A 14,302-nucleotide genomic window follows, 5' to 3' on the forward strand; every position below is an offset into this window, starting at 1 on the left:
TGATATTCAGGAAATGCTGGCTGAATAAATGAATAAAGGCCTCAAAGCTACCAGATAGCTATTTCCAGCTCTACAAGAGCAGATCTGGATTCTAAACCAGGCAACTTTCAATAGTAAAAACCCTTCCTCGAGTGTAAATACAACTCCACCTTCTGCAATTCCACCCCACTTCTAAGTGTTCCTAATCCTCTAATAAAGGAATCACCCATACACCACTCACCTGTCATAGGTGAGTTTTTACATGACCGATTTCCAACAGGACTCAAAGCTTTTTGTGTACACTAGATTTTAAGGATGTTTTTGGAACATTTCAAAAAGCACTTTGACCAGGTGTGTCAAGAGCTTTAAAATGGTTTTCCTCTGGCCCGATAATTCTATTTTGGATAACCTGACTTAGGAAAATAACCCAGAATTCACCATTAAGTCCTCCTGGCGTATTCAGCCCATACAGCTGAATCAGGCTGTTTTTCAAGACAGGGTCTTTGGGTTGAAGAGATGTCACCTTACATTTGAGGGTGAATTTAACACATAAAGCCTTCACACTAATTACAAAAGGAGAAACGGCTTCACTCGATTACACTGCAGTACTAAGAGACCTTATAATCAGAACTGGACACACTGAGCTCTTTTTGTAAATTGAAATGTTTCTCTGGTGAGTAATTACCAAGCATCCACCATTGATTTCCAAACTAATGATACTGATATCACTGTTGGTCTGCTTAACCAGAACACACCATGGGGAGCATTTGAGCAACATTTATTTACTGCAGGAAAAAAACAAGTAGCAATCTGCTTTAGATTTACAAGCACAACATGATAGAAACAGAAAATAAACAACCTAAGCTTTGTCAGGCTCTTCCTGACTCCTTGTTCTTTACTCAAACTCTTCAGCATCCCTCCTGGAAACGACTACTTCTCTGTTTTGTTTTTCAGTCGTTAGGTCGTGTCTCTTCCCGACCCCACAGACTGCAGCACGCCAGGCTCCTCTGTCCTTCACTATCTCCTGGAGTTTGCTCAAATCCAAGTCCATTGAGTCAGTGATGCCATCCAACCATCTCATCCTCTACCACCCTCTTATCCTTTTGCCTTCAATCTTTCCCAGAATCAGGGTCTTTTCCAAGAAGCTGGCTCTTCACATCAGGAAGCCAAAGTATTGGAGCTTCAGCTTCAGCAACAATCCTTCCAATGAATATTCAGGGTTGATTTCCTTCAGGATTGATCTCCTAGTTTGATCTCCTTGCAGTCCAAGGGATTCTCAAGAGTCTTCTCCAGTACCACAATTCAAAAGCATCCATTCTTTGGTGCTCATGCCTTTTATATGGTCCAACTCACATCCATACATGAGTACTGGAAAAACCATAGCTTTGACTATACAGAACAGCCTTGTCTATCTCAATGAAACTAAGCCATGCCGTGTGGGGCCACCCAAGACAGATGGGTCATGGTGGAGAGGTCTGACAGATTATGGTCCACTGGAGAAGGGCATGGCAAACCACTTCAGTATTCTTGCCTTGAGAACCCCATGAACAGTATGAAAAGGCAAAAATATATGACACTGAAAGATGAACTCCCATTCACGACCCAGATAATCACGAGGATGTGATCACTCACCTAGAGCCAGACATCCTGGAATGTGAAGTCAAGTGGGCCTTAGAAAGCATCACTACGAACAAAGCTAGTGGAGGTGATGGAATTCCAGTTGACCTATTTCAAATCCTCAAAGGTGATGCTGTGAAAGTGCTGCACTCGATATGCCAGCAAATTTGGAAAACTGAGCAGTGGCCACAGGACTGGAAAAGGTCAGTCTTCATTCCAATCCCAAAGAAAGGCAATGCCAAAGAATGCTCAAACTACCGCACAATTGCACTCATCTCACATGCTAGTAAAGTAATGCTCAAAATTCTTCAAGCCAGGCTTCAGCAATACGTGAACCGTGAACTTCCAGATGTTCAAGCTGGTTTTAGAAAAGGCAGAGGAACCAGAGATCAAATTGCCAATATCCGTTGGATCATCGAAAAAGCAAGAGAGTTCCAGAAAAACATCTATTTCTGCTTTATTGACTATGCCAAAGCCTTTGACTGTGTGGATCACAATAAACTGTGAAAAATTCTGAAAGAGATGGGAATACCAGACCATCTGACCTGTCTCTTGAGAAACCTGTATGCAGGACGGGAAGCAACAGTTAGAACTGGACATGGAACAACAGACTGGTTCCAAATAGGAAAAGGAGTACGTCAAGGCTGTATATTGTCACCCTGCTTATTTAACTTATATGCAGAGTACATCATGAGAAACACTGGGCTGGAAGAAACACAAGCTGGAATCAAGATTGCCGGGAGAAATATCAATAACCTCAGATATGCGGATGACACCACCCTTATGGCAGAAAGTGAAGAAGAACTAAAGAGCCTCTTGATGAAAGTGAAAGAGGAGAGTGAAAAAGTTGGCTTAAAGCTCAACGTTCAGAAAACTAAGATCATGGCATCTGGTCCCATCACTTCATGGGAAATAGATGGGGAAACAGTGGAAACAGTGTCAGACTTTATTTTTGGGGGCTCCAAAATCATTGCTGATGGTGATTGCAGCCATGAAATTAAAAGACGCTTACTCCTTGGAAGGAAGGTTATGGCCAACCTAGATAGCATATTTAAAAGCAGAGACATTACTTTGCCAACAAGGGTCCGTCTAGTCAAGGCTACAGTTTTTCCAGTGGTCATGTATGGATGTGAGAGTTGGACGGTGAAGAAAGCTGAGCGCCGAAGAATTGATGCTTTTGAACTGTGGTGTTGGAGAAGACTCTTGAGAGTCCCTTGGACTGCAAGGAGATCCAATCAATCCATCCTAAAAGAGATCAATCCTGGGTGTTCATTGGAAGGTCTGATGTTGAAGCTGAAACTCCAATAGTTTGGCCACCTCATGCGAAGGGTTGACTCATTGGAAAACACCCTAATGCTGGGTGGGATTGGGGGCGGGAGGAGAAGGGGACGACGGAGGATGAGATGGTTGGATGGCATCACCGACTCAATGGACATGGGTTTGGGTGGACTCCAGGAGTTGGTGATGGACAGAGAGGCCTGGCGTGCTGCAGTTCATGGGGTCGCAAAGAGTCGGACACGACTGAGCGACTGAACTGAACTGACTATACAGACTTTTGTCGACAAAGTGATGTCTCTGCTTTTTAATACACTGCCTAGGTTTGTCATTGCTTCTCCTCCAGAGAGACGGCAGAGGGGAGTGAAACAAAGAGACGGAGACTGGGCTTGGCCCCACCACTAACTAGGCAGCCATCTAACTATAGACAAATTGATTTACTTCTCTAAGCTTGTGTAAAAATTTTACCCTGTAAAATGGTAAAGTGGAGATGATAAGAGTATAGATATCAGGGTCAGAGTGAGGACTGAATGAGATCATCCAATGTATACTATGATTTCTCCTATCCCACTGAACCTACCCTGGAGCTCTCTCCCCACACCTCCAACCCACCCATCCTATTCAATCAAATCGCACTGTTTTCCATTGCCTTGAACACACCCATACCCCTACGGCAGAGCATGAAAAGGCCTCCAGGACCCTGCCCCTGCCGTCCCTGTCTATTTCAGCTCCCTATAATTCCCACTCAACTCCACTCTCAACATATCAAACGCTTACAGGACTCCCCAAACTTGCCAGGTTCCCCCAACACCCACTCCCTCCACATATGCAATGCTTCAAATTCTGGCTCTCTTGTTCTTGGTTATCACTCCCACCGTTCAAATTCTCTTTGGCTTTACATCCTGCTGCAGAGGGAGGGAGACAGAAAACCACCGTGGTATTCTAGTCAGACTAAACGTATCCCATTGGAAGATATCTTCTTAGACAATGATAGGTATTAGTTATCAAGGACATACTATGTGGCAGACAGTAAAATAAAGGCTTTCGATGGATTAACTTACTGAATCTCTATAACAACTTTATAAAGCAGTTAATGTTATTACCTCCCACTGAAGCATAGAGAGTGAAATAACATGCCCAGACAGACAAGCTGAGATTGTGTGACTCCGTGAAAACTAGTGAAAATTATTCAAAAAGAGGTCTTCCGGTAGGAGTGTCGTGGGCCAGTTCTATAGCTGATGCTCTTAAGGACTAGAGCATCCTGCTTCCTCTACAGTAACAACTAAGGCAATTTAGTGTGAAGCAGAATGATGATCGGGCAGAAAGCAGCTTGGGAATACGTATGGATGAACCCCCAAAGAAAATCCCCCAAAAACATAAAAAAGAAGAGCCAAGCGGTAAGAAATCCATCACTGAATTTAGTACACTGTGCCCAATAGAAAGTGAACACACGGGACACAAATGGGTACCCTGCTGCACATAATAATGAAAATCAAAAACTGGTGGCTTATTTTCATGCTGTACTTAAGTAGGAAATATATATATATATATATGTATCTTTCCCCCTAAATCTGATGATTTTATGAGATTTCTATGAGAAACCTGAAATATCTTAAGCCAGCTGCTTGAAGTTCGTAAAGTCCAGAATCATTTCATTTCAAAAAATAATTTACATGGATGTCCAAATTTTTCCTTAGTGCTTTTTCTCAAGTGCCCTCTAATGGACATAAGATGAAAAGGCAAAGAAAAAAAATACACCCACAAACTATTCCAAAGCCTTACTGCTGCTGCTGCTAAGCTGCTTCAGTCGTGTCCGACTCTGTGTGACTCCATAGACGGCAGCCCACCAGGCTCCTCCATCCTGGGATTTTCCAGGCAAGAGTACTGGAATGGGTTGCCATTGCCTTCTCTGTCCAAAGCCTTACAGTACACGTGAAATCTGCTAAAAGTAGATCTTATGTGTTCTACACACACACACCACACACACACCACACAAACACACAAACACACACACATACAGTGTTAACTATATGAAATCGTCAATGTGTTAACTTGACCACGGAAAGCATTTCACAATGTATACATATATTATATCATCACATTATACACCTAAAAAGAATCACATTATACAACCTAAGTATATAAAATTTTGTCAATCATATCTCAATGAAGTTGGAAAAAAAATTATCCCACAAGTCTTCACCCACCACAAATAAAGCTATAAATGTGCTCAGTTGCTCAATCGTATACAACTCTTTGCGGCCCCATGGACTGTAGACCCCCATGCTCCTCTGTCCATGGGATTTCCTAGGCAAGAATACTGGAGTGGGGAGTTGCCACTTCCTACTCTAGGGGGTCTTCCTGACCCAAGGATTGAACCTGTATCTCTTGCATCTCTTCCACTGGCAGGCAGATTCTTTACCACTAGCGCCACCCGGGAAGCCCTAAAGCTATAAATATCTGCTCTTAACTTGGTAGATCCAGAAATCTACCTAAATCAAGCATCTCACACACTGAAATTTATCCTATTTTAAGACAATTTCATCCATGAGACAAATGCTCTGGGCTGGGGCAATGGGATGGCCCAGAGGGATAGGATGGGGAGGGAGGTGGGAGGGGGGTTCAAGATGGGGAACACATGTAAACCCATGGCTGATTCATGTCAATGTATGGCAAGAACCACTACAATATTGTAAAGTAACTGGCCCCCAACTAAAATAAATAAATTTATTAAAAAAAAAAAAAAAAGACAATTTAACTGTGAAAATTACTAAGACTTTTATTAAGAGTCAAAAAATTATACATTTGCTTTGACCCAGTAACTCAACTCAGGGAATATGTAAACCAAGAAAATATCAATACTTCATTCTAAGTAAAAAAGGTCTCAGACCAGTGCTAATTACAACAGCAGAAAAGCCAAAACAGACTAAATGACCAACTCCAGCAGAATGCCTACGCAAATTTAAAATGTCTAAGCATATTTACTTCTCATTTCAATTTGTCAGGCTTTCGGAGATTATAATGCATTTGCACACACAGGTTCGTACCTCACTCAATGCTGTGAGGAGGGCAGAGGTGAAGGTCCACGTTTCTTAAACAAGGGGATTAAGGCCAGAGAAGATTAAGCATTGCCCTTAAGGCACCAAGTTACAAACCAGCTGGCCTAGACCCTGAACCTACACCTCACACACTTGTCATTCTTAGTAACTTCTCTGCCAGGGCTTCTAAAGGCTTTCCCGGTGGCTCAGTGGTAAAGAATCCCCTTGCAATGCAGGAGATGTGGGTTCCATACCTGGGTCAGAAAGATTCCCCTGGAGGAGGGCATGGCAACCCACTCCAGTATTCTTGCTTGGAGAATCCCATGGACAGAGGAGCCTGGCGGGCTACAGTCCATAGGGTCACACAGAGTAGGACACGACTGAAGCAACTTAGCCTGCACGCATGCAGGGCTTCTAAAATACAAAAGCTACGAAAAATGACAGCAACAACACCAACACACAGAAGTACCAGGAAGAAAGGAACAAAATGCTGCAATAGGAACAATCGCAATTTTAAATTTGGAAAATAATTTCATTGTCATTTACAGTCTTACACACAGTATTTTGGGGTTATGAACTTTACCAAAGAAGCCAAATAACCCAATATAAGCATGGGCAAAGAATCCTGTTTAGTAAAGAATTTTGCCTTGGGACCTCCTTGGCTGCCCAGTGGTTAAGACTTCACCTTCCAATGAGGGGATGCAGTCTGATCGCTGGCTGGGGAGCAAAGATCCCACTTACCTTACAGCCAAACACCCAAAACATAAAACAGAAGCAATATAGTAACAAATTCAATAAAGATTTTTAAAATGGTCCACATCAGAAAGAAGAAAAGGGGCTTCCCCAGTAGTCCAGTGGTTAAGAATCTGCCTGCCAATGCAGGGTACATGTGTTCAATTCCTGCTCGTAGGAGATCCCATGCACCACAACTACTGAGCCAGCATCAGCAGCTCTCGAGCCATGACTACTGAACCCATGCAGCCTAGAGCCTGCGCGCTGCAAAAAGAGAAGCCCCCACGGTGAGAAGCACACGCACCACAACAAAGAGTAGAGAAAGCCCATGAGCAGCAACAAAGACCCAGCACAGCCAAAAACAAATAAATCTTTGGGGGAAAAAGTCTTAAAAATAGAATTTCACCTTGCCCAAAGAGAAGTCTGGCCTGATTCCCATTCCCGGAAAGTAACCCCTAAACCCTTGGAACTTCCTATGTGAAGGAAGTATCTTTGTTATTAATAACATGGTGGGTTCCTTGGAGGCACTGAACAGTTTATGCTAATAGGGTGACTCGTGCCAAACTTTGGGGGCACTGTGATAGAGGCTGGGTTCAAGCACAGGGGCAATCAATCAATCAGCCAAACCTACACAATGAGGGGCTTCTCTGGTGGCTCAGATGGTAAAGAATCCACCTGCAGTGCAGGAGAGCAGGGTTCCATCCCTAGGTCAGGAAGATCCCCTGGAGGAGGGCATGGCAACCCACTCTAATATTCCTGTCTGGAAAATCCCATAGACAGAGGAGCCTGGAGGGTTACAGCGCATGGGGTCACAAGAGTCAGACACAACTTAGCGACTAAACCACCACCACCACATAATGAAGCCCCCATTAAAACTCTGGACACTGAAGCTCGGCAAAGCCCCGGCAAGCTTCTCAGGCTGGTGATGCACCACGCTTCTTATCTCACATCCGTGCTGAGAAGTAGCACGTCCTGAGGAAAATGAATGACTGCTTCCCAGAATGCTGTATGTCTCCTCCTTCAGCTGACTATTCTGCCCTTTCCCAGCCATGAACTGCAATGGTGAGGATGAGCGCTTTCAGTGAGTCCTGTGAGTCTTTCTAACAAATGATCAAATCTAAGGGCGGTTTTTAGGACCTGCCCCCCACCACCAAAGTTGCAGGTGGTGTCAGAAGTGAAAACAGTCTTGAGAACTATGCCCTCAGACTTTGTAAGCTGTCTAACTCCAGGGAGACAGAAAGAGACGCTTCACGGGGAAAAAATACACATTGGATTTAACTCAAAATTAAAGAAACACAAATTATTATTTTTTTAAGGTTATGCTTTTTCACCTTTCAGGTGCCAAGATTTAAAAGACTGAGAATATCTGGGGGTTGGCAAGGGTACAGAGAAACAAGCATTCTCATGTCTCTCTTATACTGTGAAAAGAAATTAAAATATTTTCAACTTCTCACAGGGCAATTTGGAGATATCACCAAAATGATAAAATTCTCTTTGATCCAGAAATTTTTACATATTTAATTTTACAGATTGAGTAAATTTACTCAAGATAAATTTATATCAGCCACGAAAAATATAAGAGCAAGAGGGTTCTTTAGAGGGAGTTCCCTGGTGGCCTAGGGGTTAGAATTCAGCACAGTCACTGCTGTGGCCCAGGTTCAATTCCTGTTTGGGGAACTCCCATAAGCTGCATGGCATGGCCAAAAAAAAGGGCTTCCCCGGTGGTGCAGATGGTAAAGAATCAGGGCGGGGGGGAGGGGGAAGTACCATTCAGGGATTAAAAACATGTTTAAAAAAAAGTGTTCATTATAGAAATTAGAAAACACCTAAATGCTAATCAACAAGAGTCAAATAACAATGGGACATAACTGTGGACTGCTACAGAAATATTTAAATTAATTAGTCAGATTACACTCACAAGGCTTTGGAAAGAAAGCTGTCACGTAAAACAGAAAAAAGCAGTCTGTTGACTTGGAGTACAAAATGATTCCATCTGTATAGCCCGAAACATGAAGTTATACCAAAATGCAGGTGTATTTGTAAAGGCAGTAAAATAAATACCTAGAAAAATAGTGCCAAAGTGTAAATTGTGGTTACCTGTGGGTTTAGAAAGAATAAGGACAGTTGTACCCTTTGAATTTTTTTGAACATACGTAAACAGAGTATTAAATTAAAGGAAACTCTAAAGAGAGGGTCAGATCAAGTTATAAATTTTTAAAGGAAATATCTGAGAACCAGTTTAACAACTTTTTTTTTTTTTGGCCACGCTGCATAGCATGTAGGATCTAAGTTCCTCAACCAGGGATCGAACCTGCACCCCTTTGCAGGGGAAGCATGGGGTCTTAACCACTGGACCACCAGGGAAGTCCTCAGTTTAAACAACCTTAAGAGTGCCTCCCTCACATCAATGATATGAAAGGGTAGAGAGTATGGAGATAACGAGAGCAGATTCTTGAGGAATTCTTCAGAGGATGTCAGTAAGGTATTTTGAGCTCCATCTGCCTCAAATGAAGAGAGGTTTGGGGGTGTCGGGGGATGCTTCTCACCTCAAGCCCCAGGAAAGAGGCTCCAGGAGGGTTCCTCAGAGAAGCTACAATGTGTCCCCTGCACTCAGACTGGTGAATCACTCCTGCCCAGGAAATCCAGAAAGCCTGACTGGTGGCTTAGCGAGTGGGCACTGCTGCTGGGGAGCAATCGGTCTGTGCTCCCAGAAGAAGGAACTCAGGAGCACCCCCTTGGGAGGGGGAAAAGGGATGGGCCAGGTCTCAGAGCCTGACTCACTGGGCAACCAGAGAGGAGAACAGATGAAAGATCTCAAGAGAGGAAACCAGAGGCTCAGAAGAAGGAGCAAGGACCATCAGAAGCATATCTCTCAGGGTACTCAGTGCTCAGTGCAAGGGGCCAGGTTGGGAGACAGCCAAGGACAATGTCTCCAAAGGCACACTGAACACGCCCCCTGGGAGAAAAGTCAGGTCTACCCTCCGAAGAGGAGACAGCGCACTGGGACTGACGTATATACACTACTACGTATGAAACAGGGGGGCTTCCCAGGTCGCGCCAGTTGTAAAGAACCTGCCTGCCAACACAGGAGACTAAGAGACATGGGATCGATCCCTAGGTCGGGAAGATCCCCTGGAGGAGGGCATAGCAACCCACTCCAGTATTCCTACCTGGAGAATCCCATGGACAGAGGAGCCTGGCAGGCTACAGTCCATGGCGTCGCACAGAGTCAGACACGACTGAAGTGACTTAGCACAATAGCACATGTATAAAAGAGATGACTAACGCGAACCTGCTGTATAGCACAAAGAAGTCTACTTGGTGCTCTGTGGTGACCTAAGTGGGAAGGAAATCCAAAAGAAAGGAGATGTATGTATACGTGTGGCCAATTCACTTTGCCATACGGTAGAAACTGACACAGCAGGGAGAAGCAACAATACTCCAAAAAAAAAAAAAAAAAAAAGGTTTCACAAAGCTCATATTACAACAGCAAAAAAAAAAGAAAAGTATAAAACTCGCAACATAGGAGGAAAAGAAATAAAACTGTCCAATTATGAGCTCAGATGGACTATGCACCAAGAGATGATGCTAGCTGTTAACCAACTGTAGGATCCCAGCTCACTATTTCCCCAAATTATGGTACCTTTTCTTTCTTCACATGATCCATAATCTTGCCGAGGTCTTCAACATCAATGACAGAATTTTGACTCTGATGGTCCTCAGTATCCGACTCTTCCTCACTGGTGCTCCCAAAGGGTTCTTCCTCCTGGAACATCAATTGTAAAAAGTAGCAAAGTGTCTAATAATCCTTCCCAAATTGTGAGTTCACTGGATGGACTTGAGATATTTTAGGCTAGAGGCCAGCCAGTTCCAAGTCAAATCTAAAGAAGCCCATCACTTACACATCATCTATGGTTACTTTAAGAATATGGCAGAACTGATGCTGCAACAGAAACAGTATGGCCCACAAAGCTGGAAATACTTACCAGCTGGCCCTTTACCAAAAAATGTTTCCTAACCCTTGATTTAAACAAAGAACCAATCGGACTTAAGTGAGGAATTAAATGAGGAAAAGGGAGGAATCGAGAATGGCTCTTTGGTTCCTTTTCTTAAGTAACGGAGATGGTGGTGGTGTTTCCTAAGGTGAGAAAGACTTGCAGAGACAGACCAGAAGAGTAGAGAGGAAGAGTTCCATCTGGAATTTGTGAAAGAGGAGATACCTTAGACATCCAAGGAGGGATTTTAAAGAGGCAACTGCATGCATGGAACGACAGGAACAAGGGTGGAGAGAAAGACAGGAAGTCAGGATGCAGAGTTGTTTCTGAAAGACACAAGCGACCAGTGGCCCAAAGACAACAGCAGCGACACAGCCGGTCAACACAAGCCTCGAAGGAACTGGGGTGTCCAAAGGAGGAAGAAAGAGAAATGTTTAGAATGTGAGGGATCAAAGAGAGGAATCTGGGATGACTCACAGCCTTCAAGTTTGAATGACAGGAGTCATTAAATAAGAGACGACAGGAGGAGTATGTGGTTAAAGGGTAAAAAGATAATGAGCTCAACTCTGGATACATTTAACTTCTCCAGGACTGTTTCCTCACCTGCACACTCGGGTAGAGACCTACTGGACTCCAGCAATGCAGCGACTAGAGAACAGGTTTAGGATAGCACCCAGCCCAACATGGCTTAACCCAGGACCCTGCTCCCTCTAGAACACCCCCCATGTGAGTTTCAGCTCTTCCTTCCAACCGGAAGGCAAGAAAAGCATTTCTTGAGACAGAGGAAAGGTTCAGCATCTCCAAACGCAGGAGGAAAACAGGGAGACATGGACCTGTGGGCTCCGTACCTCGGTGTCTCTGTGATGCAATTTCTCCTGCGCGTGGGACCCTGGCTCCGCCGCCTCTGAGCCGCGCTGCTTAGACTCGCACTTGCCTTTCTTACAGTTGCCCCCGCAGTGCTTTCTCTCTCCTTTGCAGAGCGCCTGCAGCCGGGAGATGAACTTGGCCTTCCAAGCTGTGAAGTCGGCCTCAATGCTGCCGTGTTTGCTTTTCACCACGTTGCAATCGCCCTCCCCTCGGGTCATCACGCGATGAGCACCAAGCATCCAGAGCCACCTGTCCACGTTCTTCCCCACCTGCAGGAGAAAGGGACGGGTGAGCGAGAACAGCCCTCCGGATCAGAAGATGCCAGTCTGCGCTGTGACAGCTGGGGCTTCCGCTGGGGGACTGTCCTCCGTGCCTGCTGGGAAGAAGGAATCACTCTGTCAAAAGGGCTTCAGGGTACAGATATAGAAAACGGACATATGGACACAGTGGGGGAAGGAGAGAGGGGTGAATTAGGAGAGCAGCACTGACCTATATGCACTACCATGTGTAAAACAGACAGTTAGTGGGAAGCTGCCGAATAGCAGAGGGAACTCAGCTCGGTGCTCTGTGATGACCTGGAGCGGTAGGATGAAGGGTGGGAGGGAGGCTCAAGGGGGGGCGGTAAATATATATACACATAGCTGATTCACACTGTGGTATGGCAGAAACTAAAACAACACTGTAAAGTAATTATATTCCAATTTTAAAAAATGTTGAACTGGGGAAAGAAAAGGGGCCAGGTGTCCTCCAGCCCCATCCGTCCAGGGGTGCAGGTGATATATTCAAATAAGATTCTGCAGAAGTTGTTTTTTTTTTTTTTTTAATAAAGGGGCAGACAAACTCTTTTCTTAAACTAGGAGCTAGTACCTAAAGAACTTGAAAACGACTCTTCTAAGTAATGGTCAGAATGAAACCACTCGGTAGCAAAATCAGTTTCTTCCAAAATGTAATAACGCCTCTGGGGCCAAAGACTATGAAACAACAAAGTACAAACACAACTCATCTGGCAAGACTCACGACTTCGTAGCCAGAAACGTGTTTTCTTACAGTATGAAGCACTTCAGCTGAGGCACGGGAGTTATCAAGAAGCACAGTGAAGGGTTCAAAAACTTAACAGGCTTCCTGAGTGGCAAGGCAGTAAACAAAATACTCACATATCTGAATTTTACCTTTGGCCTATTTCCTTTGAAAATACGGAGGTGGGGGGCAGGTGGAGAACACACATCTTGAAAAAATGACTGGATGAAAATGCACCTACCTTGTTGAAGTGGCTGACGTACACAGAATTTCCCAGGCCAAACACCGCGTATCTCATCCCCTTCAGGTACGTTTTGCCAAATCGAAAGTCGTTGGCTGCTTCCTCCAGCCACTTGCAGAACCACTCGGCGCTCGCAGGCGGTTGACCGTCAGTGTAGGTGGCAACCAGGAAGGCACAAACATTTTTACTGGTAACCTAACCAAGAAAAGTCGTTATTTCAGAAGAGTGGCCAAGACATAAGTTATCTCAATCAAGAAAATCCTTTCTGAAATGCTGACATTCACATCACAGTAGCCTCTAAGGGTGCTTTTAGAAATGTTACTTATTTTCAGAAGAGAAAGAAAACCCAGCCCTCTGTTCCTGCCAACACACCTCCTGGTGCCCTTCACCATATACTCCATCCTGTTTCCCAGACTATAAATTCCTATCAGCTCCCATTTGTCATATTAGAAACTAAAGCCAAATCAGTCAGGAAGAAATATAGAAAGAGCTCTAAAAAATTCCCTGAAAAATTAAAACAATAAAACGTTAAATGTTTAACACTTGGCATCAACATCTCCATGGGAAACAAAAAACCACATCAACAGTCCTATGAGCCATAGAATTTCATCTGCTTGAGTATATCTTCACAGATCCAAGTCAGGAACTAACTTATAGTTGTTGCTGTTCTTCAGTCGCTAAGTCATGTCTGACTCTGAGACCCCGTGGACTGCAGCACACCAGGCTTCCCTGTCCTTCACTATCTTCCGGAGTTTGCTCAAATTCATGTCCATTGAGTCAGTGATGCTACCCTACCATCTTATCCTCCGTAACCCCCAAGTAACCTTTTATGATAATTAAGTACCCAAGCTTGTCAATAATTCTTTAAATTTATGTATTTGGCCACGTTGGGTCTCAGTTGCAGCACACAGGATCTTGAGTTGTGGCTCACGGACTCTCTACTTGTGGTGCTTGGGCTCCAGAGCACGTGGACTCAGTAGTTGTGGCACGTGGGCTCAGCTCCCAGCACATGGGATTTTAGTTCCCCACCAGGGATCGAACCCATATCCCCTGCATTGCAAGGTGGATTCTTAAGTATTGGGCCACCAAGGAAGTCCCACTAATAATTTTTTAACACATATTTGAAGCAGATTCAAGCTCACTTACCTGCATTCCAATGTGTTCTTGGGGGAAAAGGAAATGGACATGTACAGCCAAAAGTTTCTCCACTGAGAAAGGACTGGCAAACTATAGCCCACAGGCCCAATCCTGCTTGCTGACTGCTTTTGTAAATAAAATTTTACTGGAACACTGTCACACTCACTCGTTTGGATTGTCTCTGGCTGCTCTGTCTCAAAGGCAGAACTCCGTAGCTGCCTGGCCCACAAAGCTCAACATGTTTTCCATGCGGCCCTTTCTAGAAAAGGTTTGTGGACGCCTGTTCCAAGGGCTTCTCCAGCTTGAGCTGCTCCAGAATCACCTGGGGCATTTGTTCAAACACAGCCCCACCACGTCCAGACTCTGCTTCAGTGGGGCTGGGCCAGGACCTGAGACTCTGCAAT

The 14,302-nt window shown here is 44.4% G+C and overlaps 1 protein-coding gene across 8 annotated transcripts in view; it reads right to left on the bottom strand.

Annotated features, from left to right (window-relative positions):
- The window catches only part of LOC145532619 (S-adenosyl-L-methionine-dependent tRNA 4-demethylwyosine synthase TYW1), a 147,647-nt gene that overhangs the window by 126,346 nt on the left and 6,999 nt on the right, over positions 1–14,302 (bottom strand). For all 8 annotated transcript variants that reach the window (XM_081558074.1, XM_081558065.1, XM_081558068.1 and 5 more), the window contains exons 5-7: positions 12,762–12,956; positions 11,485–11,772; positions 10,285–10,407 (exon numbers count right to left, since the gene is read on the bottom strand). Coding sequence is in view for 6 of the 8 variants with exons in the window: in XM_081558065.1 (XP_081414191.1) it covers positions 10,285–10,407; positions 11,485–11,772; positions 12,762–12,956 (606 nt within the window). In the remaining 2 variants the exon portion in view is untranslated. The remainder of the gene's footprint in view (positions 1–10,284; positions 10,408–11,484; positions 11,773–12,761; positions 12,957–14,302) is intronic.

This window comes from Giraffa tippelskirchi, chromosome 13 (genome assembly GCF_054371585.1).
Source record: "Giraffa tippelskirchi isolate mGirTip1 chromosome 13, T2T-mGirTip1v1.2.pri, whole genome shotgun sequence".
Classification (NCBI taxonomy): Eukaryota; Metazoa; Chordata; class Mammalia; order Artiodactyla; family Giraffidae; genus Giraffa; species Giraffa tippelskirchi.